At 59.6% G+C, this 26,908-nt stretch overlaps 2 protein-coding genes across 2 annotated transcripts in view; both read left to right on the top strand.

The window, feature by feature from the left end:
• Nucleotides 1-780: 780 nt before the first annotated feature.
• On the top strand, nt 781-25,546 carry CELSR3 (cadherin EGF LAG seven-pass G-type receptor 3). The gene is made up of 35 exons (XM_050780598.1): nt 781-4,803; nt 6,372-7,022; nt 7,345-7,570; nt 7,859-7,974; nt 8,316-8,404; nt 8,509-8,666; nt 9,255-9,418; nt 9,699-9,824; nt 9,914-10,083; nt 10,517-10,702; nt 11,150-11,266; nt 11,649-11,820; nt 11,979-12,120; nt 12,218-12,338; nt 12,622-12,805; nt 13,043-13,144; nt 14,427-14,521; nt 14,714-14,923; nt 15,181-15,376; nt 15,645-15,800; nt 16,616-16,781; nt 17,290-17,457; nt 17,681-17,807; nt 17,900-18,106; nt 18,341-18,515; nt 18,721-18,833; nt 19,270-19,349; nt 19,885-20,008; nt 20,481-20,597; nt 20,680-20,828; nt 21,096-21,205; nt 21,559-21,717; nt 22,041-22,241; nt 22,992-23,877; nt 25,328-25,546. Exons 1-35 carry the CDS (start codon nt 1,056-1,058, stop codon nt 25,353-25,355), a joined length of 9,939 nt encoding a protein of 3,312 aa, XP_050636555.1. The 5' UTR covers nt 781-1,055; the 3' UTR covers nt 25,356-25,546.
• Nucleotides 15,406-26,908, top strand: part of LOC126948676 (cytochrome b-c1 complex subunit 1, mitochondrial) — a 52,224-nt gene continuing 40,721 nt past the window's right edge. Inside the window, exon 1 of the mRNA XM_050780873.1 lies at nt 15,406-15,415. The gene's annotated coding sequence lies outside the window, so the exon portion shown is untranslated. The remainder of the gene's footprint in view (nt 15,416-26,908) is intronic.

The following is a 26,908-nucleotide window of genomic DNA, read 5'->3' as shown; positions in this document are numbered from 1 at the left end:
GCACCGAGGGTGGGGGGAGGACTGAGTTTCTGTGTCAGTCCCTTCAAGGGGTTAAGGGATGCGGTCGTGGCAGACGAGGGGCGGGGATCCGAAGAAGCGGGGCCCGCAGCCATGGGGCAACGCCGGGCTCCACGTGGCATCCCAGAGCACTCGGAACCCTCAGCCTCGGAGGGTGTGCAGCCTCCAGTGGAGGGGCCCCGAGCCCGGGAGACTGCTGGGGACAGGCAAGGCAGGGAAGAATTCGTCCTCTGCTCCCGCCTCGGGAGGGTCATCTCCGGTTCCTGCTCCGCAGGGGCGCTCCAAACAAGCAGGTGGTCTCGACATGTTTCATAAAACTAGCTGATCGGATAGTTAAAGCTATTGTTCGGGGTGCTGGTATCCCAGATCCCTGTCCAGCCATCGTCCCCTCTACCCCAAGATTTCACACAGTACCCGCTCCCAGAACCATGAGAACGCTCATGGGCACCAAAATTTCGGACCAAAATCCGGGACACGGTTCAGAACTAGTGGTCAGGAAGGGAGACGAGAGATCTGGAAGGGGAGAAAAAGGCTGAGAGACAGAGCTAGGACAGCGCCCTAGAAGGAGGGAGGTGGGTGAGGGCGGCGGCCGAAAGTGGGGAGGGCGGACCTAACGGCGGCGAACCCCCGTGCTCTGTTCAGCACCATGAGCAGCGCTCACGTCCTCAATAAAGATGGCGTCAAGAGCTTCCGTCCTCAGAGCTGCCATGCGCGATGGGTTGTACCACCGTGTTTCGGGCGCCGGGGCAGAGGTGGAGTGAACCATCGGGGCGGCCGGGAGCCATGTTGGAGCGGCGGGAGGCGGCAGCAGCGTCGGGGATGCTGTGGTGGGGGCGGAAAAAGCTGGGGCCGCACGCCGGAGGGGCTCCGGCCGTGGAGTAGATGGTGCCCAGAGGGCGGCGGGGGCGCGGAGAGACAGGCGGAGGGGCGGGGACCCAGGGCGGCGGCAGGGGCCCGGGAGGGGGCCCGAGCGGCGGGGCCAGACCAAGGACCGGACTGGGGCGGGGGGCGGTGGAGGCCGTGCAGGGAGGCGGGGGATGATGGCGAGACGGCCGCCGTGGAGGGGTCTCGGGGGACGGTCGACCCCCATACTTCTGCTCCTTCTCCTCTCTTTGTTCCCCCTCAGCCAGGAGGAGCTGGGGGGCGGTGGGCACCAGGGCTGGGACCCCGGGTTAGCTGCCACTACGGGGCTAAGGCCGCATATCGGTGGCGGAGCCTTAGCTCTTTGTCCCGAGTCTCCCGGGGTCCGGGAGGATGGGGGGCCTGGACTGGGGGTCAGGGAGCCTGTCTTCGTGGGGCTCCGAGGGGAAAGGCAAAGCCCCCGGAACAGTCGAGGTCCCCCTGAGCAGCCGAACGAGGAGTTGAGGATTGAACACGGCGTCCAGCCATTGGGCAGCCGCGAACGAGAGACAGGACAGGGACCAGGGTCTATGTTACACTGGCGCCCAGAGATCTCCTCTTGCGGGCGGACAGGACCTTTGCAAAGAGGTAGTCTGTCACCAGGGGCTCTGTCCCCAGGGGTCCCGGGCTCGGGGAACAGCTCACCCCTCCCTTCAGACTTTTTGGTTCGGCACCACGGTCCCAAGCCGGTGTCCTCCCAGCGGAACGCTGGGACAGGCGCCCGCAAAAGAGTGGGCACCGCGCGCTGCTGTGGGGAATTATGGGCAATAGGGAGCAAGAGTCAGGGCGAGAGAGCCACGACATCCGGAGCAGAAAGGACAGCCCCCCGGCGGAACTGTCTTCCAGGGGCCTCGGGATCTGGCCCCGAGCTGGATTCAGCACCGCGCACGGCGAGGACAGCTCCTGCACCAGGTTCAGCACCCCGCGAGTCTCGGACAGCTCCCAAGCCGGCGCCCGAGCGCATGCGCTCCCGGGGTCTCTTCCGCCGCCGCTTCCTCCCTCAGCGCCCCGGGCCGCGCCCCCCGGGAATCCCGGCCCGTCCTGAAGCCAGGAAAATAACCTCGGCGAACCGGGCACGCTTTCGTCGCGCCGCAAACCGCCACCCGCAGTTTCCGCAGTACAACTACCAGACGCTGGTGCCGGAGAATGAAGCAGCAGGCACCGCTGTGCTACGCGTGGTTGCACAGGACCCGGACGCCGGCGAGGCCGGGCGCCTAGTCTACTCGCTGGCGGCGCTCATGAATAGCCGCTCTCTGGAGCTGTTCAGCATCGACCCGCAGAGCGGCCTCATCCGTACGGCGGCAGCTCTGGACCGCGAGAGCATGGAGCGTCATTACCTGCGTGTGACCGCGCAGGACCACGGCTCGCCGCGCCTCTCGGCCACCACGATGGTGGCCGTGACAGTAGCTGACCGCAACGACCACTCGCCGGTTTTTGAGCAAGCGCAGTACCGGGAGACGCTTCGCGAGAATGTGGAGGAGGGCTACCCTATCCTGCAGTTGCGTGCCACTGACGGCGACGCGCCCCCCAACGCCAACCTGCGCTACCGCTTCGTGGGGCCGCCAGCTGCGCGCGCTGCAGCTGCCGCCGCCTTCGAGATTGATCCACGCTCCGGCCTCATCAGCACCAGCGGCCGCGTGGACCGCGAGCACATGGAAAGCTATGAGCTGGTGGTGGAAGCCAGCGACCAGGGCCAGGAGCCCGGGCCGCGCTCGGCCACTGTGCGCGTACACATAACTGTGCTGGACGAGAACGACAACGCTCCCCAGTTCAGCGAGAAGCGCTACGTGGCGCAGGTTCGCGAGGATGTGCGCCCCCACACGGTGGTGCTGCGCGTCACGGCCACCGACCGGGACAAGGACGCCAACGGATTGGTGCACTACAACATCATCAGTGGCAATAGCCGTGGCCACTTTGCCATCGACAGCCTCACTGGCGAGATCCAGGTGGTGGCACCTCTGGACTTCGAGGCAGAGAGAGAGTATGCCTTGCGCATCAGGGCGCAGGATGCTGGCCGGCCACCGCTGTCCAACAACACGGGCCTGGCCAGCATCCAAGTGGTGGACATCAATGACCACATTCCTATTTTTGTCAGCACGCCCTTCCAAGTCTCTGTCTTGGAAAATGCTCCCTTGGGTCACTCAGTCATCCACATTCAGGCAGTCGATGCAGACCATGGGGAGAATGCCAGATTGGAGTACTCCCTAACTGGTGTGGCATCTGATACTCCCTTCGTGATAAACAGCGCCACTGGCTGGGTCTCTGTGAGTGGTCCCCTGGACCGTGAGTCTGTGGAGCATTACTTCTTTGGTGTGGAGGCTCGAGACCATGGCTCACCCCCACTCTCTGCCTCAGCCAGTGTCACAGTGACTGTGCTGGATGTTAATGACAATCGGCCTGAGTTCACAATGAAGGAGTACCACCTACGACTGAATGAGGATGCAGCTGTGGGCACCAGTGTGGTCAGCGTGACCGCAGTAGACCGTGATGCCAACAGTGCCATCAGCTACCAAATCACAGGTGGCAACACCCGGAATCGCTTTGCCATCAGCACCCAGGGGGGTGTGGGTCTGGTGACTCTGGCTCTGCCACTGGACTACAAACAGGAACGCTACTTCAAGCTGGTACTAACTGCATCTGACCGGGCCCTTCATGATCACTGCTATGTGCACATCAACATCACAGATGCCAACACTCATCGGCCGGTTTTTCAAAGTGCCCACTACTCAGTGAGTGTGAATGAAGATCGGCCAGTGGGCAGCACCATAGTGGTCATCAGTGCCTCTGATGATGATGTGGGTGAGAACGCTCGTATCACCTATCTCCTGGAGGACAACCTGCCCCAGTTCCGCATTGATGCAGACTCAGGGGCCATTACACTACAGGCCCCATTAGACTATGAGGACCAGGTGACCTACACCTTGGCTATCACAGCTCGAGACAATGGTATCCCACAGAAGGCGGACACTACTTATGTGGAGGTGATGGTCAATGATGTGAATGACAATGCTCCACAATTTGTGGCCTCCCACTATACGGGGTTGGTCTCTGAGGATGCCCCACCTTTCACCAGTGTCCTGCAGATCTCAGCCACCGACCGGGATGCTCATGCCAATGGCCGGGTCCAGTACACTTTCCAGAATGGTGAAGACGGGGATGGAGATTTTACCATTGAGCCCACCTCTGGAATCGTTCGTACAGTGAGGCGGCTGGACCGGGAGGCAGTGTCAGTGTATGAGTTGACTGCCTATGCAGTGGACAGAGGTGTACCCCCACTCCGGACTCCAGTCAGTATCCAGGTGACGGTGCAGGATGTGAACGACAATGCACCTGTCTTCCCAGCTGAGGAGTTTGAGGTGCGGGTGAAAGAGAACAGCATTGTGGGCTCAGTGGTGGCCCAGATCACTGCAGTGGACCCTGATGAAGGCCCCAATGCCCATATAATGTACCAGATCGTGGAGGGGAACATCCCTGAGCTGTTCCAAATGGACATCTTCTCTGGAGAACTGACGGCACTCATTGACCTAGACTATGAGGCTCGCCAAGAATATGTGATTGTGGTGCAGGCCACATCTGCTCCTTTGGTCAGCCGGGCCACTGTGCACGTCCGCCTGATTGACCAGAATGACAACAGCCCTGTGCTCAACAACTTCCAGATTCTCTTCAACAACTATGTATCCAACCGTTCGGACACCTTCCCTTCGGGCATTATTGGGCGCATCCCAGCTTATGACCCCGATGTCTCTGACCACCTCTTCTACTCCTTTGAGCGTGGCAATGAGCTGCAGCTGCTGGTGGTCAACCAGACCAGTGGAGAGCTGCGACTCAGCCGAAAGCTAGACAATAACCGCCCACTGGTGGCCTCCATGTTGGTGACTGTCACAGGTGAGGGGCAGGGGGCAGGCAAGTGACCCAGTGACCCCAACCTGTTAGGTCTCAGGGACTCCACAGGGCACCTCATATCAAACAGGGATTTCTAAGCCTTCCAAGAACCCCTTAAGGGTAGGGTTCTTGCACCCTACAAGATCTGCCATAGACCTCACAAGGTTAGGTTCTCTGCTTAGGTTCCTGGATAATCTCCACAGAATCCCAATGATTCCAAGGCATCTAGCAGACCCCATAAAGCCTGTAAAGAACTGTCTGCTACCTAGGGATAGCTCCCCTCCTGACAAAAGGTCAGTGGTCCTGGGGTAATCCTCTGGAGGTCCCAGGCAAAGCCAGTATGGGCCAGTCAGTCCACGCTATGCCCGTGTTCAGACAAAGGGTTACTTTGGGTCCAGTCTGATGCCTACCCCATCTGTGCAGGAAATGACCAATAATTGAGTGGTCAGGAACAGCAGCTTACTATGGAAGCTTCAGGTGGAGAGTGGCTTCATAGGGGCTGAGACCCTGACCTTTGGGAAAATGTCCAGAGGTCTACCTGCCTCTTTCCTGCTCCATCTGCTCCAATCATTCACAAACCCCTCCATAATAGGAGAGTGCAGGTGGGGAGGCTCTTGAAGTCCTGCCTACTGGAGGCTGCAGAGGTTGTGAAATAGGCTTTACTGGTGCTCATTCCTCAGTTCTGGAGCAGGGACTCCTGGAACTGCCTGAAAAGGCACAACCTTCATTTATCCCTCAACTCACTCAACAGTCTGTCCTCATTGACCACCCAGTATGTGCTAGGGTGTGGGGACAAGATGAACAAGGCAGCTAAGCACCTCACCTTCATTTCTGGGGTGGTCACTGAAACCACAGGACCCAGATCTGGAGTAGCGAGCAGGCTGCTAACTCAAGAATGCTTGTGTGTGTGTGTGTGTGTGTGTGTGTGTGTGTGTGTGTGTGTGTGTGTGTGTGTGTGTTCAAGACCCTCCTGGAGCTTGATAACCCAGGATTCTGGAGGATGGCATTGAGTCTTCACTGGGCCAGGACCCCTTCTAGTGCTATGGAAGAGCAATTTGCTGACCAAAAATAGGAGATAGGTGATTCCTGATCTGGAACCCTTGTTTTCTGTAGCGGATGTTTTGCTGGTTCTGCTATGCTGGGGGAGGGGAGAAGGGGAAGGTGAATGGGAATGAATGGCCAGTAGCCCTAGCTCCTCTCCATGTCCTGAGTTGGGGTAGCCCGCTGACCATGATAACTTGGGGAAGTGTGAGTTACTGAGTACTCAGGGTACTTGAGTGCTGTTGGGGGAGTGACTTGCTAACCCATGGGCACTGTGTGGGGTTAGTTGATCCCTGGCCCGGACCCCTCCTTGTATTGCAGGTTGGGGGAGGAAGCAGCGGCTTTTTGACACCTTGATGCTGGGGGAGCTGGTGGTCACTAGCCCCAGACTCCCTTGTGTCCTGGTGGGGTCAGCCTACTGACTTAGAGGTTCTGGGGGCCTAGGCTATCACTGGCCCCAGCCCTCTTTTGTCCCAGGGAGGGGCGGCCACTGGCCCCAGGATGACCACTGCCCCTGCCCCCACCTGCAGATGGCCTGCACAGCGTGACGGCGCAGTGTGTGCTGCGCGTGGTCATCATCACGGAGGAGTTGCTGGCCAACAGCCTGACCGTGCGCCTTGAGAACATGTGGCAGGAGCGCTTCCTGTCACCGCTACTGGGCCGCTTCCTCGAGGGCGTGGCTGAGGTGCTCGCTACGCCCGCTGAGGACGTCTTCATCTTCAACATCCAGAACGACACAGACGTAGGGGGCACCGTGCTCAATGTGAGTTTCTCGGCGCTGGCTCCACGTGGGGCCGGGGCGGGCGCTGCGGGGCCCTGGTTCAGCTCCGAGGAGCTCCAGGAGCAGTTGTATGTGCGCCGGGCGGCGCTGGCGGCCCGCTCCCTGCTCGACGTACTGCCCTTCGACGACAACGTGTGCCTGCGAGAGCCCTGTGAGAACTACATGAAATGCGTGTCCGTGCTCCGCTTTGACTCGTCCGCGCCCTTCCTGGCCTCGGCCTCCACGCTGTTCCGACCCATCCAACCCATCGCTGGCCTGCGCTGCCGCTGCCCGCCCGGATTCACGGGAGACTTTTGCGAGACCGAGCTCGACCTCTGCTACTCCAACCCATGTCGCAACGGCGGAGCCTGCGCGCGGCGCGAGGGAGGCTACACATGCGTCTGCCGCCCGCGCTTCACAGGTGAGCAGGGCGCCGGGCCAAGGCTGGGGGCGGGACCGCAATGCGAGTGAGTACTGGGCGTGACTTCTGAGGCCAGAGGCTGGTGTGGACGCCGTTAGGCCAGAAGCCGTAGAGCGTGGCCGGGAGAGGCAGTCGCGAGGCGGCGATGAGACTGGGGAGGGGGCGGGGCCGCGGGGCGGGGCCAGACGGAAGGGGCGTGTCCACCGAAGAGCTCGACCTTTTGGGGGTCTTGGCACCCGGCCTCTGGGCGCGCGGTCTTTGAAGGGGCCAGAGCAGGGGCGGGCGTGGGCGTGACCGCCTCTGACCGCGGCTTGGCCCCCAGGAGAGGACTGCGAGCTGGACACCGAGGCCGGCCGCTGCGTGCCGGGCGTCTGCCGCAACGGGGGCACCTGCACCGACGCGCCCAACGGCGGCTTTCGCTGCCAATGCCCGGCAGGCGGCGCCTTCGAGGGCCCGCGCTGCGAGGTGGCTGCGCGCTCCTTCCCGCCCAGTTCGTTCGTCATGTTTCGCGGCTTGCGGCAGCGCTTCCACCTCACGCTGTCCCTCTCGTAGGTGCCCGCCCCATGTCTGAGCGCCTCCACGCCGCCCCCACCTACCTGCCCTGACTCAGATTCCTGACTGCCCTGTCCTGGCATTCCCACGAGACACCGCCCCTCCCCTGACGCCCCGCCCGGGGTCTCCTGACCTCGCTGCACCCGCGTCCCCTCGGTCGGTCCCGCCGTCCCTCTCGCTTCCTCTCTCGCCCCAGCCCCTTCTCCTCGCAGGGATGGGTGGGTGTGAAATGGTACCCTGCTCCTGACGCCCCCACCCCCGAAACCCCCTCCCACCCCGCCCAGGTTCGCCACGGTGCAGCAGAGCGGGCTACTCTTCTACAACGGGCGCCTGAACGAGAAGCACGACTTCCTGGCCCTGGAACTCGTGGCTGGCCAAGTGCGGCTCACATATTCCACGGGTGGGTGCCCCGGATGTGACGGCGAGAGGGTGCATGTGTGCTGGAGGACGCAGGGCCCAAGTCCCCTCAGGTTTGCCTCACTGTGCATCTGAGCACACACTCCACGCCATACAAGCAGTGAAGACCTAGCTCCTTGTCCTTCCCTGTGGGAAGGTCCCTCCCTCCAAGAAGTCTGTTTCTCCTTTCTGTTCAAAGGCACTCTGGGCCAGCCATTGTAGTCACCAGTGGGGGACTGATCTGATGCATCCAGGGTGGCCCTGGGAGTGGCTGTGCTTATATAACTAGGGTGAGATGGGGCGACTCCACTGCTCCTGATGATTCTACATGTGTCTCCCCTCCAGGTGAATCCAACACAGTGGTCAGCCCCACAGTTCCCGGGGGCTTGAGTGATGGGCAATGGCATACAGTGCATCTGAAATACTACAACAAGGTGGGGACCATCCCTGGCATCGGGTATGAGGGGAGTTGGGATGCTGACTTCTGCTCCTCGGGGGTTACTAGGGGCACTGTTGACTGGTGTGCCTGGGTCTTTAGCCCCGGACAGATGCCCTAGGTGGTGCACAGGGCCCCTCCAAGGATAAGGTGGCTGTGCTGAGCGTAGATGATTGTGATGTGGCCGTGGCTCTGCAGTTTGGTGCTGAAATTGGCAACTACTCATGCGCGGCTGCTGGTGTGCAAACAAGCTCCAAGAAGTGAGGCCCCCGCCCCTGGTCCCCTTGTCCCCTGCCCACCAAAGCCCACTCCAACCCTTCACATCCCATTCCTCATCCCATCCTGCCAAACTCTCCCATCTTTCCCCCAAACCACCAAGATTTCCTTCTCCTTTCAAAGACCCTGAAAGCCTGCTCACTCTAGCCCCCAATCCTGCATTCCACCCCAGACTTCCACCTCCCACATACAGTCCCCAGGCAGTCCTCCAAAGCCTCCACCTCCCCACCCCAGTCTCACTAATGCCCCACATCCCCTCCGAGTCCCTTAATCTCATGTCCAGTCCCCAGACTCCTCACGTCTCCATCCCCTCCCCAGCCAGCCAGATGCCTCACTTTTTCATCATAGCCCTTAACCGCAGTTCGCCTACTTTTCCCCAGACCATCGGCCCATCATGAGCTCCCCTTTGCACCCCAACTGAAGTAAGACCCTAACTCCTTCCCCAGCTTGGCCTTATTTTCCTCCCTCAATCACCCTACCCTCTGGGTCCTACCCCCTGCTTCCTGTGGCCCCCTAGGAGCAACTCTGCTTTGGCCCCAGTCCTACCAATGACCCAAACCCCTGATCCCCAGGTCCCTGGACCTGACGGGCCCTCTTCTTCTGGGGGGTGTCCCCAACCTCCCCGAGAACTTCCCCGTGTCCCATAAGGACTTCATCGGCTGTATGCGGGACCTGCAAATTGATGGCCGCCGAATGGACATGGAGGCTTTTGTCGCAAATAATGGCACCATGGCAGGTAGGCCTGAAGCTTCCACCAGCCCAGCCCATAGCCCTGTCCCCATCATAGGGAGGGAGCAGAGGACTCCATGGGGTGACTCCACATCTGACTTCAACCAGTCTCTTTGGGTGGCAAGCACCATGCTACAGCCCAGACTTTAGGGCCTGACTCTTACCAACCCCACCCATCGAAAGAAAATGGGGCTGAGATCTTGGTCTCTTTCAGCCCCTCTGGACACTAAAGTCCTATCCAGCACTTGTGCCCCCCAACCCTTGTTCTCATGTCTTTCCTCTCCCAGGCTGCCAAGCCAAGCTACACTTTTGTGACTCAGGCCCCTGCAAGAACAGTGGCTTCTGCTCGGAGCGCTGGGGTGGCTTCAGCTGCGACTGCCCTGTGGGCTTTGGCGGCAAAGACTGTCGGCTCAGTAAGTGGGCAGCATGGGGTGGGGGTGCCTGCAGAGTTAGATCTGCTCCTGGAGCAGGGGCTGTAACCCTGTTTCTCTTATCCACTCAGCTATGGCCCATCCCCACCATTTCCGTGGCAACGGCACACTGAGCTGGAACTTTGGAAGTGACATGGCTGTGTCTGTGCCATGGTACCTGGGGCTGGCATTCCGGACACGGGCAACACAGGGGGTCCTGATGCAAGTGCAGGCTGGGCCACACAGCACGCTCCTTTGCCAGGTGTGTCCACTCTGCTCACCCTCCCTATACTCTCAGTTCTTAGTCTCTTAGGCCACCACTGACATTCTTGTATGTTCAGGTTGGTCACACAGCATACTTTTCTGCCAGATGTCCCAGCCACACTTGACCCTGCTCTGGACCCTAGCCCTTGATTCTCTTTCCGTCATTATATCCTCTGTAGGTGCAGGGCTCCAGCATAGCTCTCTCTTATGCGAGCTGCACCAACCCACCCACAACACCTGGTCCTATCCTCTGCCCCCTGATACTATATCAGCAACATGATGTCCCTGGCACAGTGCCCTGTGTGCCAGGTATAACCTTGACCCCACTGTTCTGACCTCTGATATTCCTGACCTCTGAGCCCTCTGATCTCACCTCCAAGTCCCAGCCCACTTAGGGCTCTAACCCCAGGGCTATGCATCTCTGCCCACAGCTAGATCGGGGGTTACTGTCTGTGACAGTGACCAGGGGCTCGGGCCGTGCTTCCCATCTCCTTCTGGACCAGGTGACTGTCAGTGATGGCCGGTGGCATGATCTGCGGCTGGAATTGCAGGAGGAACCAGGAGGCCGGCGGGGCCACCATGTCCTCATGGTCTCACTGGACTTTAGCCTCTTCCAGGTCTGGCCTCTGACCCCAGGGTAGCCTGTTCTCAGCCTTCCAACCAGATCCACCTTTTTTGACCCCACCTCTAGTTCAGCTCCTCTCAGTTCCCTCCACTGCACCAAGTCTGATGTTCTCCCCCCAGTTCCCCACCATATATCCTTGCACTGAGCCCACCCCACCAGCCAGATTGGTCCACTCTCAGGCCATCCTTGTGCCAGATTTGGGGCCTGGTCTTGGGGAACCTCTGTAGCCAGCACTTTGCCTGATTCCTAGAAGCCCCTTCTAGTCTCTGCCCCAGTCTCTACCCACCCCTGGTCAAAAGCAAGCAATATTAAGGTCTGCTGTGGGTCCAGGAGGGAGGGGGCAGTCTAGAAGGGCTAGAAGGCAGCCAAGATTGACTCTGGGCTATGATGGGTTCATCAGGCCCCTCTCCCACAGTGCTGACTGCCCCCCTTCCTCCAGGACACCATGGCGGTGGGGAGCGAGTTGCAGGGCCTGAAGGTAAAGCAGCTCCACGTGGGAGGCCTGCCCCCCGGCAGTGCGGAGGAGGCTCCTCAGGGTCTGGTCGGCTGCATCCAGGTGGGGGTCAGCATGGGAATGTGATATGGGGCATTAGGGTCAGGGGTCAAGGGTCAGAGGTCAGAGGCTCCTTGGGACCTGAAAGGCAGCATTCAAGTGGGGGTTGGCGCAAGGGGGTGAATGACCCAGCTTTGAGAGCTAGGTCAAGCCTTTCTGTGGCATTGGAGGTGGGAGTCTAGCTTGGATTATCAAGGACCTTTAGGAATCTGTGTCAGAAACAGCACAATTAGAGTCCCACAGGGGTACCAAATTGGGGATATTTTTGAGGCCTGGGTTTTTTTGAGGGCCTCAGAAGACTGCATGTCAGGGTGGCTGGCTCTGCAGTACTTGAGGCTGAGGTGCCTTAACATAGTCTCACCCCTTGCTGGCTGTGTGTCCATAGGGGGTGTGGCTCGGCTCCACACCCTCTGGCTCCCCAGCCCTGCTACCCCCCAGCCACCAAGTGAATGCGGAGCCTGGCTGTGTCATGACCAACGCCTGTGCCTCTGGGCCCTGCCCACCTCACGCCGACTGCCGGGACCTCTGGCAGACCTTTTCTTGCATCTGCCGGCCAGGTGGGCCTTAAGAGGGTTGGGGGAAGGGTGACCTGGGCAGGTGTTAGGGGCCCATGATGAAGACTGGGGAACCTGAAGGAGGCAGGGACTCGGGATGGGTGCCTGCTTCCTTCCATGCTCTGTGACCAGGGTCCTGAGCTTTCTGACCCAATCTGCAGGTTACTACGGCCCAGGTTGTGTGGATGCCTGCCTCCTGAACCCCTGTCAGAACCAGGGATCATGCCGGCACCTCCCAGGAGCTCCCCACGGCTATACCTGTGACTGTGTGGGTGGCTATTTCGGGCACCACTGTGAGCACAGGTAAGAGGCTGGGGCTGAGGCGATGAGGAGACCTGGCAGGGACAGGGAGGGTCACTGGGATACCATGGAGGCATCTTACCTGGCTATGCACCCCCAGGATGGACCAGCAGTGCCCACGGGGCTGGTGGGGGAGCCCAACCTGTGGCCCCTGCAACTGTGATGTTCACAAAGGTTTTGATCCCAACTGCAACAAGACAAATGGGCAGTGTCACTGCAAGGTGCGCCTGGCCCCTGACCTTTTAACCCTTCCTTGGACGCAATCTGTAATTCCTGTCCAGCTTGCTGACCTCCGCCACCTGACTTGGGCCCTAACCTCTTGCCTGTGTCCTGTGACCTAGTTGCTGTCTCTCATCCTTTACCCATGACCCCTCCCTTGCCTTCACACATGGCCCAGGTGTCTTCTGGCCCATGAGCGCTGTTCTGTTGACCCTTTGTCCTTGATTCCACTCATTCCCCAAGCCCTGACCTCTGACTTCAGGCCCCTGGCCCATCCTCAAACAGGAGTTCCACTACCGACCGCGGGGCAGTGACTCTTGCCTCCCATGTGACTGCTACCCTGTGGGCTCCACCTCGCGCTCATGTGCACCCCACAGCGGGCAGTGCCCCTGTCGCCCAGGAGCCCTTGGCCGCCAGTGCAACAGCTGTGACAGCCCCTTCGCAGAGGTGACAGCCAGCGGCTGCCGGGGTGAGCAGGCTCCACCCAGCGGTACCCATAGAGGGCTGGCTCCAGTGTGCCACCATCATGTATCAGTGGCACACTTGGCTCCTTGGGGACTCTGGAAGCTTCTCCTGAGGGAGACCACTTACACCCAGCAGGAGTGGTGGGCAGTGGGCCATGGGGTGGGTGGTGGAGGGGCAGTGGGCGTGGCTGTCACCTGCCCTGGTCCCTGACTGCCTGGCTCAGCACCTCTTCTCTCTCTAGTGCTCTATGATGCCTGCCCCAAGTCCCTGAGATCTGGTGTGTGGTGGCCCCAGACAAAGTTTGGTGTCCTGGCCACAGTGCCGTGTCCCCGGGGGGCCCTGGGTGAGTATGTGGGGGAGAGGACATCACTGAGGGTGGGGGTGGGCCTGTCCTCTGACTGCTAGAGCCATCTCCTTTCCTGAGTTGGGTGGCTTTGTTCCTGCAAAGAGGTGGAAGTGGGGTGGGAGTCCATGTGGGCCCCTCACTACCGACTAGGGGCTCTGGGCCCTTCCCTACACCCTCATTGAGCCTCCATCTGTTTCTCTTGGCTTCTGGGCAGGATTGCGGGGTGCAGGTAAGGGGTACGTGTTTGCTCAGGTGCGCTGCCCTCTCCCACTGCCAGAGCTTTTGCAGACACCTCCTGCTGTCTGAGGTCCCTGCAGACCCTTCCCTGCTGCCTGAAGTCCCTGCAGGCCCCTTCTGGCTATCTGAGTACCCCAGGGTCCCTTCTCTGATGCCTGAGATCCTCAGAGACCCCTCCCTATTGCCTGAGGACCCTGCTGACCCCTCCTCAGTTCCTGGGGTCCCCATAGGACTTTCCCCACTGCCTGAGGTCACGAAAGATCCCTCCTCAGTCTGAGGACCCTATAGCTCCTTCCTGCTGCTTGGGGGGCCCTCCCCACTGCCTGAGGTCCCCTCAGAACACCCCCTGCTGCTTGAGGTCTCTGCAGTGGCTGGACAGAGATTGTCTGGGTATGCATGCTCATGTGTGTGTCTCTGTGCCCGTGCACGTGTCTGTGAACCTGTTGCAGGGAGGGGATTCTGTGATTAAGTTGGGCTCTCTCTTGTTGGTAGCTACAAACTTTTTTAAGATCCAAGTCAATTCTCATTCAACCTCCATCCCAACCCCAGAGAGAAGGGAGAGAAATGACAGCAAAGTAACCACTGGGGCAGTTAAAACTTATGTGAGAATCCTCCCACCTGACTTTGGTCACTGGATGTTCCTAGAAGCCCTCTTCTGTGTTGGCATGTCTTGTGTGTGTGCAAGAGAGCATTGTGTGTCTGTGTGCTGGTCTGGTCCATACGTGTGTGTGTAATTGGTGAGCATTGGTGTGTGTCTGTGTGAACCGGCATGTCTATGAGCCTGTCCTGGCCCACATGGGTGAGTGTGTGCAGCCCCACTCTTGTGCTTTGTGTGGTTGCTGGTTGAGAATGGTCTACAGCCCTCTCAGGAATTGCCTGACAAGCAGCTGGTGCCTACCCGGGCTTGGGCCACTACCTCCAGGGGTGCAGCTGTAGATGCTCATGACTCTGACTATCCCCTAGGATAGGAGAGGGTGCTGCGGTTATCTCCTCAGCAAAGGTATCCAGGCCCCAGGCCTGATCAGGGGTTGCCTGCCTCCAGGTGCTGCTGTGCGGCTGTGTGATGAGGCCCAGGGTTGGCTGGAGCCCGACCTCTTCAACTGTACCTCCCCTGCCTTTCGAGAGCTCAGTCTGCTGGTGAGACTGCCCAGAACTTTTCCTGCAACCTAAGACCTTCCTTGGCCTGTGGTGGGCCCCAGATACCACACCCTAGCCCTTGACCTCCTCAGCCTTTCCTGGTTGCCCTTTAATCTGGCAAGGCTTTCTCCCTGTGAGACTTTGGAGGAAGGCCTAAGGGACCACAGAGCAACCATCTCCTTGTCCTGGCAGCTGGATGGCCTAGAGCTGAACAAGACGGCACTGGACACCATGGAGGCCAAGAAGCTGGCTCAGCGGCTACGGGAGGTGACCAGCCACACTGACCACTATTTTAGCCAAGATGTTCGAGTCACTGCCCGCCTGCTGGCCCACTTGCTGGCCTTCGAGAGCCATCAGCAGGGCTTCGGGCTGACAGCCACACAGGACGCCCACTTCAATGAGGTGGGGCTGTGCCCTGTGTTCTCATTGCCTTAGCCCCCCAGCTCCCAGCCTCCTGCCCCTGGATCCCCAGCTCAGGCCCTTGCTGTCCTCTTGGGAAGTGAAGGGCCTGGGCTCTCCCTCTGCCCTTGTCCTCTCCAGCCCCACCCCCTTGCTTGTTGGGGCCCCTCTGAGCACCTGTCCAGACCTCTCATGCCTGCCCCATCCCCTCATACCTCCTCACCACCTGGCTGAGCCCAATTCTATCTCCATCCTCCCAGAATCTGCTGTGGGCCGGCTCTGCACTGCTTGCTCCAGAGACAGGGGACTTGTGGGCAGCACTGGGGCAGCGGGCCCCTGGGGGCTCCCCAGGCAGCGCAGGGCTGGTGAGGCACCTGGAGGAGTATGCAGCCACGCTCGCAAGGAATATGGAACTCACATACCTGAATCCCATGGGGCTGGTGACGCCTAATATCAGTGCGTTGTGGGTGGGGTGGGGCGGGGCACGGCAGGGGGCCATGAAAGGGCAGGTACCTGAAGGTCTGAGGGGCTGTGGCTATCGATGCCAATGTTAATGGCAGGAGACTCAGCCACCACCCTCAGTGTTTTGTAGGGACAGGCTCTGAGCTGGTAGCAAGGAAAACGGATTGTGGGACTCAGGTGTGGGATGCGAGTAAAAGGGAGTAGAACCCTTGGCAGGGGAAAGAGGTCCATGATGGGTCTCCCCTTTCTTTCTCCCGGGTAGTGCTCAGCATTGACCGCATGGAGCACCCCAGTTCTCCCCGGGGTGCCCGTCGCTACCCCCGCTACCATAGCAACCTCTTTCGGGGCCAGGATGCCTGGGATCCTCACACCCATGTGCTGCTGCCTTCCCAGTCCCCACGGCCATCCCCATCTGAAGGTGAGAGCCCCTGGGGGACCCCTGGGCCAAGTCCTGTCTCTCTGTCCCCCCAGCCAGATACCATGTTGCCCTCCTCCCAGTTTTCCCCTTTCCAGACCTCCCCAATGTCAGACCCTCCCACATCTCCCCTACACCCTCCACCCTCCCACATCTCCCCTCCACCCTCCCATATCTCCCCTCCACCCTCCACCCTCCCACATCTCCCCTCCACCCTCCCACATCTCCCCTCCACCCTCCCACATCTCCCTTCCACCCTCCCACATCTCCCCTCCACCCTCCCACATCTCCCCTCCACCCTCCACCCTCCCACATCTCCCCTCCACCCTCCCACATCTCCCCTCCACCCTCCACCCTCCCACATCTCCCCTCCACCCTCCACCCTCCCACATCTCCCCTCCACCCTCCACCCTCCCACATCTCCCCTCCACCCTCCACCCTCCCACATCTCCCCTCCACCCTCCACCCTCCCACATCTCCCCTCCACCCTCCACCCTCCCACATCTCCCCTCCACCCTCCACCCTCCCACATCTCCCCTCCACCCTCCACCCTCCCACATCTCCCCTCCACCCTCCACCCTCCCACATCTCCCCTCCACCCTCCACCTTGCCACACCTTCACTTTGTCAGACCCTCTCCCTCATCACAGATGATCCCTCCCAGGCCTTGACTGTTCCTTTCTGGGTTCCTGTTCCCTGCATTCTCCAATTCTGCTCCCGTAGGGAAGAGACCCCCATATTTGATCAGGTTCAGAGCTGGGTTGGTGGGTGCTTTGGGTCAGAGGTCACTGACAGAAGCTCCTCCTCCTCTCCTGGCAGTTCTGCCCACAAGCAGCAGCATGGAAAACTCCACCACCTCAAGTGTGGTCCCCCCACCAGCCCCGCCAGAGCCAGAGCCCGGGATCTCCATTATCATTCTCCTTGTTTACCGCACCTTGGGGAGACTGCTGCCTGCCCAGTTCCAGGCAGAACGCCGAGGTGCCAGGTACTCAGGCCCCTCACCCCTGAGCTTCCTGCGAACTTCTCAGCCCGGCAGCCCCTTTTTTGGTGGGTAGATGCATAGGTTCACAACACACAGAGAGGAGCACAGCTCCAGGGAGCCCCGTCCTTGCTGGGTTCTGTGTGAATCTTCTTCTCTGGAGTTGTGCAGAGTGGCAGAGCCCCTGGCTGACAGACACAGAGCCACACACAGGAGGGATCCATGAGCCAGGTACAGAGAGACCAAAGGGCTGACAGAGACAGACAAGGACAGGCTGACTGATGGTGGTCAGATGGGGGTAGGAGGGAGGACAATCAGAGGCAAACAGTTGCAGGTCCCCTGGAGCTGCTCAGCTCCTCAGCAGAGGCTGGAAGGATTCTTAGAAACAACTTCCACTCTGGGGACATCCCAGACCCTGGGTCAGCTCTGGCGAGTGGCATGAAGATGGGGTGAGGCAAGCAGGCTGAGTGTGGGGAGGTCAGCAGTGTGCAAGCCCAGATGGGTGTCTCCCCAGGCTTCCCCAGAACCCCGTTATGAACTCCCCGGTGGTCAGCGTGGCTGTGTTCCATGGACGCAACTTCCTAAGGGGAGTCCTGGAGTCCCCCATCAGCCTAGAGTTTCGCCTGCTACAGACAGCGAATCGGAGCAAGGCGATCTGTGTGCAGTGGGACCCACCTGGCCTGTGAGGACCCCCATTCTGGAAACCCTTGGTCCCCTGTTAGCCCTTGGGAGGCCAACTAATAGTCCCAGTCTACCCCTGGGGCCCCCACTAGTGCTGTCATGCAACCCGAACCATGAGGAATGCTGTACCCCAACTCCAGACATCCTCAGCCCTTCCTATGATCTCTCACAAACCCCTGCCTGACAGTGGGTCACAGTTGTGTCTAACTGCCCTATGGCTGCAGGGCGGAGCAGCATGGTGTGTGGACAGCACGTGACTGCGAGCTAGTGCACAGGAATGGGTCCCATGCACGGTGTCGCTGCAGCCGGACAGGGACCTTTGGGGTCCTCATGGATGCCTCTCCCCGTGAGGTGAGGCTGTGTTCAGTGTCCCAAGGAAGTGGGGGGTCAAAGGGACATGGGGATTCTGCCCAACAGCCCATCAACCATCCCTGTCTCTGCAGAGGCTGGAGGGCGACCTGGAGCTGCTGGCTGTGTTCACCCACGTGGTCGTGGCTGTGTCTGTAGCTGCGCTGGTGCTGACTGCAGCCGTCCTGCTGAGCCTGCGCAGCCTCAAGTCCAATGTGCGTGGGATCCATGCCAATGTGGCAGCCGCCCTGGGGATGGCAGAGCTCCTCTTCCTGCTGGGGATTCACAGGACCCACAATCAGGTGCAGGATCAGGGCCAGGGAACTTGTGTCCCAATGACCCTACTGGCCCAGAAAGCCTGGGGCCAAAACTCAGGGTCAGAGGTCAGGGATGCTCAGGTTGGGGCCAGGGTTTTTGGCAGGGTGCTGGGGTAAGATATTGTGGTTTAGGGGTGAGAGGTGTGAAGCAAATGCCTAGGGTAGGGGTCAGAGGTGGGTGAGGCAGAAGAGGTCCTGACACACGCCCCCTACCCTCAGCTGGTGTGCACTGCAGTCGCCATCCTCCTGCACTACTTCTTCCTCAGCACCTTTGCGTGGCTCTTCGTGCAGGGGCTGCACCTCTACCGCATGCAGGTTGAGCCACGCAATGTGGACCGTGGCGCCATGCGCTTCTACCATGCCCTGGGCTGGGGCGTCCCTGCTGTGCTGCTGGGTGAGGGCTGTGACCCCCAATCTCCATCCATCACATGGCCTGACCCTGACCCTGTCCCCACTCCTGCTCATGACCCCCAACCTCAAACCCCAAGCCATCTATTCATGGGGGGGCTGCTCTGTCCTCACCCCTGCTTTCTCCCATACATGGGCTGGTCAGCAGTGCTGGAACACACGCCCTCAGTTCTACCCTTTCTCTTCCCAAGGCCTTGCTGTGGGCCTGGACCCTGAGGGCTATGGGAACCCTGACTTCTGCTGGATCTCAGTCCACGAGCCCCTCATCTGGAGCTTTGCTGGCCCTATTGTCCTGGTCATAGTGGTGAGTGCCCTGGACTTATTGCCCCTTCTGTACTTCCCTCCCTCATGGGGGCGTGGAGCTGCAGTGAAGTCAGCTGAGGGCAGCCAGATGGCATTCTGCAGGCTTCCTGGGCTCTGCCTTCATTTTTTCTGTCCTCTGGTCAGTGACCACCCCCATTCAACTGGCATGGAGATGGGGGCGGGGGGTCAGAGATTCAGTCGCCTGTCCATGCCTCTGCATCTCTCTATCTCTCAGTCCCTCTCTGGTTCTCCATTTCTTTTTCTGTAATGCTCAGCTCCTTTGGTGTGTGTGTATATGTGTGAATTTCTCACTGGTTCTGCCTCTCTCTGTGAATCTTAGTCTCTCTCACTCATTGCCTCTCTCCCTCTCTCTCTCTCTCTCTCTCTCTCTCTCTCTCTCTCCCTGCCCGGCCCCACATGTCCGGCTGTGGGTCCAGATGAACGGGACCATGTTTCTCCTCGCTGCCCGCACATCCTGCTCCACAGGGCAGAGGGAGGCCAAGAAGACCTCTGCACTGTGAGTTGGCTGGCCGGAGGAAGGGGGGTTCTCAGGATGACAAGTCCTCCTGGGTGGGGTCTGGGGCCCCCAGATCTTCCCTGGTGCAGGTTGGGCTCCAAGTTCTGGATGAAGGAATGAAGTCACACCTGCCCTGACCTGCGGTCCCTCTCTGGCGCCCTCACTATACTGTGGGCCCACATGTGCTTCTGCCCTGCTGTCTCTCCTTGTCTTCTGGGTCCCCCCAGAGTCTCCCATGGCCTGGGTGGCTCACTTGGCCCCCTGCCCTGTGTGTTCCCACTTGTCTTCCATGCCCTCCCTTGTGGCTCCCATACCTCTGTGTTTTTCCCACGTGTCCTCATGGCCCTTTGACTGCTCTCCTGCTTCTTTGTGGGACCTCTCATCTCCCCCAGTGTCCTCCAGAGACCTCCATGTTCCCGTGTGACTTCCTTTTTTTCACGTTCCGTGTGTGGCCCGTGTGTCCTCCTGTGTTCCCTGCATGAGCCCTACATGAGCCTTGCATGTCCTCCTTTGTCTTCCCATGTGCCCACAGCAGGACCCTTCGCAGCTCCTTCCTGCTCCTTCTGCTGGTCAGTGCCTCCTGGCTCTTTGGGCTCCTGGCAGTCAACCACAGCATCCTGGCCTTCCACTACCTCCATGCAGGACTCTGCGGCCTCCAGGTGACTCTGGTGCCCCTCCCTCGCCCCAGAACCAGGTGGGCCTTCAGTAGGCTGGGGCCATCCCTAGGCAGATGCTGACCCCAGGCCTGGAGCTGACTCGTACTGGATAACTGTTGCCAGGCTGGGTACTACCCCAGACCAGACACTGGCCCTAGCTGCTGCCCCCAGACCTGGAGCTGACTCTAACCTAGGCACTGATCCCAGACTGAGTGCTGATCCTGGACTGACCTTCACCAACACTGAGGCTCCCGGCCCCTTGCTGATCCACACCAACCTGACCGACTCCAGCCACTGCTGCTGCTCCAACCTCTCCCCTGCTGACCTTCCCCGACTCCCTTACTGAGTCCCGCATGGGCTCCTCACTGACCCACGCTAGCCTGCAGTGACTGACCCCCATTGCTGACCCACAGTGACTTATACTGGTCCCTGATTGACCCCTGCCGACCCTGCTTTGACCCTCGCTGACCCACAGGGCCTGGCGGCGCTGCTGCTCTTCTGTGTGCTGAATGCAGACGCTCGGGCTGCCTGGACGCCAGCCTGTCTGGGCAGGAAGGCAGCACCCGAGGAGGCAAGGCCAGCACCTGGGACGGTGAGTCGGGATGGGGGCCCTGAGAAGCCAGGGTTTGAGGCTGCTTCAGGGTTGGCTCACATTCTGTCCCCACCACCCCCAGGGACCTGGGGCTTACAACAACACAGCTCTCTTTGAAGAGAGTGGCCTCATCCGCATCACTCTGGGTGCCTCCACCGTCTCCTCTGTGAGCAGCGCCCGCTCTGGCCGGACCCAGGACCAGGACAGCCAGCGGGGCCGCAGCTACCTCAGGTGAGGGGAAGGGCCTCCTTGTGAGGGCACACTCAGCTTAGTCCAGCCCCACCTTACCAGGGCTTGGCATGACCAGGTCCTAGGGTGGGTGGCTCTACCCATCTCGGCCATCTGGGGCCCTGCTTCTGCCTCTGCCCTAAATGCTTCCCACCACACACCCAGGGATGCCATTCCACCCGCAGCTGGCTGTGCACTCAAAGACACTCCAGCCTCCAAGGAACCCCATCACATCCCTCTTTCATGGCGGGGGGGCTCCTGCATTTCCAGGGACAATGTCCTGGTTCGACATGGCTCAGCTGCTGACCACACTGACCACAGCCTCCAGGCTCATGCTGGCCCCACTGACCTGGACGTGGCCATGTTCCATCGAGATGCTGGTGGAGTTGGGGCCTGGGGCAGGGAGGAGGGGGGCAGAGGATCTCTCCCCATCCCCTTTTCTTCTGCCCCATACTGGGAGCAGTGGCTGACTGGGGTGGGACGATCTCCCCCAAGGTCCCTGCCTCAGGAGGCACCTACCTCTCCAGCCCTGGTTCTCCCAATCCACTCCTGATTCGTCCTTCCCTCTGCTAAGTCCCAGCCCTTCTGCTTCTACCTCCACTCCAAGCTCTGCCCAGGTTCCCATCCCCAACCCTAACCCCCTTGCCGTACCCACCTCTAGACCCTCAACTCCAACTTCCCTTATCTCCAAGTCCCTTACCTCTGAAAGTCCTTCTGACTTTCCCAACTCCAGGCGCAGACTCCGACTCCGACAGTGACCTGTCCTTGGAGGAGGAGAGGAGTCTCTCCATTCCATCTTCAGAAAGCGAGGACAATGGCCGGACGCGGGGGCGCTTCCAACGGCCACTCCGCCGGGCAGCCCAGAGTGAGAGGCTCCTCACCCACCCCAAAGGTGCCAGGCGCCCTCTGACCCCTTGGGTGACCAAGGGATGCCCCATTTGTTATCCCTCCAGCTCCCCATCTTTCCTGCGGTTGGGGTTCAGCCTGGTCTTTCTGACCCCTCAGCCATCAGGTTCCCCGACTTCTAGTCTCTGTCTACCTCCAGTTAAGGGGAGGGGGTTCACCAGTCACCCCTACCCATTGATCTCTAGGAGATACCCTCCTGTTCCCACCTCTGCTCAAGGAGAACAGCCAGGGTTTCAAGGGTCTAGGGTCAGGGGTCATGAGTCACCGGGATCAACCCAGAAGCTCCTATAACCTGCCCTGGCTCCACAGATGTGGATGGCAATGACCTCCTGTCCTACTGGCCAGCTCTGGGGGAGTGCGAGGCAGCCCCCTGTGCTCTGCAGACTTGGGGCTCTGAAAGGCGCCTGGGGCTGGACACCAACAAGGATGCAGCTAACAACAACCAGCCAGACCCGGCCCTGACCAGTGGGGATGAGACTTCTCTGGGCCGGGCCCAGCGCCAGAGGAAAGGTACAGTCCCTGAGCCCTGGCCCGCACTACAGGAATGCTGGGGGCTGCTCATGCCCTGAGCCAAGGGACTGCAGCTTCCTCATCCCAAACTGAGAGCTCTTCTTATTCTGACCTGGGGGGCTTCTGCTTCTCTAGCCTGTTTCATGGTCCTCAGGGACTGCTCCTATCCTGACCTGGGAATTCTCTGTCCCCCTCTACCCTGGCTGGCACTACAGGGGGACCACAGGGGACCACTCCTGCGCCAGCCCGTCTGTTTTCAGAGACCCTAGGAGTTGCTTCCCCCTGGCCTCCCACCCAGATTCCAGAGCTCCTGCTCTGATCTGGAAGATTTCTGCCCCCCACTCTGCTCTTATGGGAACTCGGAGAAAAGAGGTTTCTGCCCTCACCCTTGCATCACAGGGACCCTGGGGACTGCTCCTGCCCAACCCAGGGGCTTCCTGCATTTCAGCCAGGCTTGCATTGTCAGGATCTGAGGGCTGCCCCTTTTCTGACCTCAGGGAGTTTGCCCCATCCCCTGCACCATGGGACCTGCCCGCCTTCCCCCACGCCTTGGGACCACAGCTGGAAGATGACTGCCCTTCCACTCTGACCCCTGTCCTGCTGCCTCTCTGGGACCACCAGGGTTGCCTCTGCTGCTCCCAACCCTGTGTTGGAAGGATCCCAAGGGCTGCCACACCCCTAGACTCAGGAATTCCTGCCTGCCCTCCCCCTCCCACACACACCCTGCCCCCCATTTTCTTCCTCTCATAGGCATCCTGAAGAACCGGTTGCAATACCCACTGGTGCCACAGACCCGAGGCGCCCCTGAGCTGTCCTGGTGCCGTGCAGCCACCTTGGGCCACCGTGCTGTGCCAGCTGCCTCTTATGGTCGCATCTATGCTGGCAGGGGCACAGGCAGTCTTTCACAGCCAGCCAGCCGCTACTCTTCTAGAGAACAGCTGGACCTGCTCCTCCGGCGCCAACTGAGCCGTGAGCGACTAGAGGAGGCCCCTGACCCTGTTCCACATCCCCTGAGCCGGCCAGGGTCCCAGGAATGCATGGATGCTGCACCGGGCCGACTGGAGCCCAGAGATCGGGGCAGCACCCTGCCACGGAGGCAGCCACCCCGGGACTACCCTGGCGCCATGGCTGGCCGCTTCAGGTCACGGGATGCGCTGGACTTAGGGGCACCTCGAGAGTGGTTGAGCACACTGCCCCCGCCCCGCTGCACCCGGGACCTTGATCCACAGCCCCCACCTCTGTCCCTGTCTCCCCAGCGGCAACTCTCAAGGGACCCCCTCTTGCCATCCCGGCCACTGGACTCTCTGTCTAGGAGCTCGAACTCTCGGGAGCGGCTGGACCAGGTGCCTAGCCGGCACCCCTCACGTGAAGCCCTTGGGCCACCCCCACAGCTGCTCAGAGCTAGGGAGGACCCAGTCAGTGGCCCCAGCCATGGCCCCTCCACAGAGCAGTTGGACATTCTTTCCTCCATCCTTGCCTCTTTCAACTCCTCGGCCCTCTCCTCCGTGCAATCTTCAAGCACACCCTCGGGCCCTCATACCACTGCCACACCTTCTGCCACAGCCTCTGTGCTTGGGCCCTCCACGCCACGTTCCGCCACATCTCATAGCATCTCGGAGCTGTCGCCAGACTCAGAGTAAGTATGGTCCAGCCACCTGCTTGCACCCTCATCAGCTTAGGGCAACCTCCTGTGTGCCCTGCCCTGTGTTCTGCCACAGAAGGGGATGAGGGCTGGCAGACAGGTATGGGCTACCCCAGGCCGGGCACAGCCAGAAGGCCACAGGCTGGGGACAGGAATCTGGCAAGAAATGGGGGTTGTGACTAGCAGTGACTTGCTGGCTGTGTGACTGGGGCCAGCCAGCCTTCCCAGCACCTCCCAGGCTAAGGAGAAATAGGTGCCTTCCAATGTGTTGAGCTAGTGGAGGGGAGGACAGGAGCTGAGGCCTAGAAGTGGGAGATGACCTGGAATATGCAAGGGGCAGGGAGGAGAGCAGGAGGCCTTGCTTGGGAAGCTTCGCCTAGGGGGTCGTATAGGACAAGGAGAGGCTGGAAGTGGTGCCAGGATATACCAGGCTGACGAGCTTGCTTTGTTGAGGATAAATCATTCATTCATCGATGTATTCAGTCAATATTGAGTTCCTCCTGTCTGTGGACACTTTGGGGTGGGGCTCACAGGAACTGAGTTGGAACCTGGTTCATCTCGGGTGCCTGTGAAGCATCTGTGGGGAAGGGGGTGGCAGACAGGCCCAGGAAGTAGTAGACCCAGGAAGTAGCTGGATACACAGGAGTCTGAGAGGGACTGGTGGGAGTGGGGAGGCACCAGGAGCTGCCAAGTCTTGTAAGCCAAGAAGAGAGTTGAGTTTCAAGGAGGAGAAACAGCTGGGTCAGGCTCTGGGGGTTTGTGGGGTAAGAGATGGCTTGGGGAGGAAGGGAGCCCTGGGGTGGGGCAGGGAACCAACAGAATTGACCAGGACCCAGGGCAGAGAGAGGACAAAGGAGAAAGGAGCAGGGTTTTGGGGGTCCTGGGGCCTGGGCACTGAGGGCTGCTGCGGGGTAGGGACCAGAGGGAGCTAACCCACTGCCTGGGTCCCCCTGCAGTCTAACTTTGGGGTCTGGCTGTTTGGGAGGTAGACTAGGGACTGAGCAGGGGTTCAGGCTCTGGAGTCACAGAGGTTTGAGTTTGAGCTCTGTCTTACCTCACTAGCTGCGTGACCCTAGGCAGAGGCAAGTCTTTCTGGGCCTCAGTTTCCTCATCTGTAAAGGAGTCTGTAGTAATAAACTCTTTGAGATGTGGAAATCTATGAGATAATATCTGTCAAGTGCTCAGCATAGCATCTGTACACAGTAGGTGCTCTTGAAGCACTCAGATAAAAGACCTGGGCAGCCAAGGAGCCTTGCTGAGTCTAGGGGCACGGAATGAAGGACTCTGAGAACCCCAGAGTGGGCATGAAGGGGCTGGGGGCTAAGAGGCAAGAGCAATGGTGGAGGCAAGGGGAAGAGCCAGGCCAAATGTGGTGGGGGAATCCAGAGCCGCCTGACTTGGAGCCCTCTGGGCATCAATCTCTGATTTCCTCATGTGCCTCCAGAGTTCCCAGAAGTGAGGGTCACTCCTGAGGGGACGACGGCGTGGACGAGGAACAGCTGAGGGTGACAGAGGATAACAGGAGAGACTCCAGGAGTGGGGGCGGATCCCAAGGCAGCCTCCTGCTCCCCAGTGGCGGGTGCCCCAGCTCTCCCTGGCGTGGCAGGGTTGAGGCTCCATGCGCATCTGTGAGCATGCGTGTGACAAGTGCAGAGAGGGGGGACTGGAGGGAGACTTTTATACGTTTTGTACCTTTGTAACCAGAGAGATGCTTATGTTATTTTTCAGCTTTTCTGTCTCCTGGGGGGTTTGAGGCTGGGCTGGGAGGGGGAGGGAGATAGAGGGAGACATGCAGTTTGACCCCATTTGGGTCCTGAGCAAACCCTATGCTCATCTCTCTCTTCTTCCTAGGGTGGACTCAGATGGGTGGGACATATGCCTTCCTCCCCCTATTCCACCCCCAAGTTGATCTGAGTATCATCAGGGGCCCAAAGCACAGAATTGTCCTTTGCTTTTTCTTGAATGCCCCAAAGGCCAAACTTCTGGGGCTGGGGGTTGGTCTTGGAAACAGGGGTCGTCTGACCTCCTCATGGGGGCTCACTCATGCCGCCCCTCCCGGTGGATGTGTGTGTTTATTATGTGGAGTCCCTGCCACTTACTGCCTTATGACCTAGGACTGATGCTGTGGGGTGCTGGTGGAGCAGCTGATGTCGTGTTTACAGAGCAAGGCTTCCCTGTCTCCCACGGGGAGGGGCTCGGGCCTCTAGTCAGACATTCCTGCAGAGGGTCGGTGGAGGGGTCATTCACCTGCCCCTGCAGCGAACAAAAGTTGTCTGTGGTGCCATTTGATTCCCTGACATTGCCCCCTGCTTGAATCGATTCTGAAGGTTAAGGTGGGAAGGTGAGCAAAGGGAGCAGAAACAAGGGAATTCAAGACCCAGAATGTAGGTGCCACTGCCTCCTATGTTTACAGGATCCTCCGTGGCCCTAGGCACCCGGGCTGCAGGAAGTGACTCCATTCCACTCCTCCTTTATTCCTTTAAAAAGGGAAAAGTGACTGTTACGACCCTGTTCACAAAACTCTTACTTTTGCTATTTTGTCTGCTGTCCAGAACTGGAGACTTTAAAATTTTGTTACTGTTTACAAGTCCAGATTCAAAAAATGTTTTTACTTTGTTTACAACTCAAAACTTTGAGCTTTTACACTTTGTTTACAGTAGAGAATTTTTTTCCCCTTTGTTTACAAGTGAAAGGTAGGGAAAGTAGGAGAGGGACTTGGGGGACCCACCTGTGAGGACCCTGACCTGGCCATCTTGAGGGGTTTTCTAACCCCCAGCTTTCCCAGGCCAAAGGTCAGCCTTGAGTCCACAGACCTAGAAGACCTTGAGAGTAGGCGTCCTCTAACCACTGGGGAGAGTGGCTGTGCAGGGTTGGGGGGTGGTCTGTGCAGACACCTCCTCACCCACCACCCCATGCATACTCTTGGGAAGCAGTTTCCTGGGAGATTAGAAATTCTACTTCCCTGACTGGAGCTAAATCCCACCAGCCAGGACCCAAACTCTTACCCAGAAGGACCCCAGCTCTT

The sequence above is a fragment of the Macaca thibetana genome, chromosome 2 (genome assembly GCF_024542745.1).
Source record: "Macaca thibetana thibetana isolate TM-01 chromosome 2, ASM2454274v1, whole genome shotgun sequence".
Classification (NCBI taxonomy): domain Eukaryota; kingdom Metazoa; phylum Chordata; class Mammalia; order Primates; family Cercopithecidae; genus Macaca; species Macaca thibetana.
The sequence above is the reverse complement of the archived record's forward strand: the minus strand, read 5'-3'. Positions and strand labels throughout refer to the sequence as shown.

Coding starts and splice junctions, on each gene's coding strand:
- CELSR3 (XM_050780598.1), top strand. CDS start 1,056: ATGATGGCGAGACGGCCGCCGTGGAGGGGTCTCGGGGGACGGTCGACC. Junction 12,121..12,217: donor GGGCACCACTGTGAGCACAG/GTAAGAGGCTGG, acceptor ATGCACCCCCAG/GATGGACCAGCAGTGCCCAC. Junction 18,107..18,340: donor TTCACAGGACCCACAATCAG/GTGCAGGATCAG, acceptor CCCTACCCTCAG/CTGGTGTGCACTGCAGTCGC.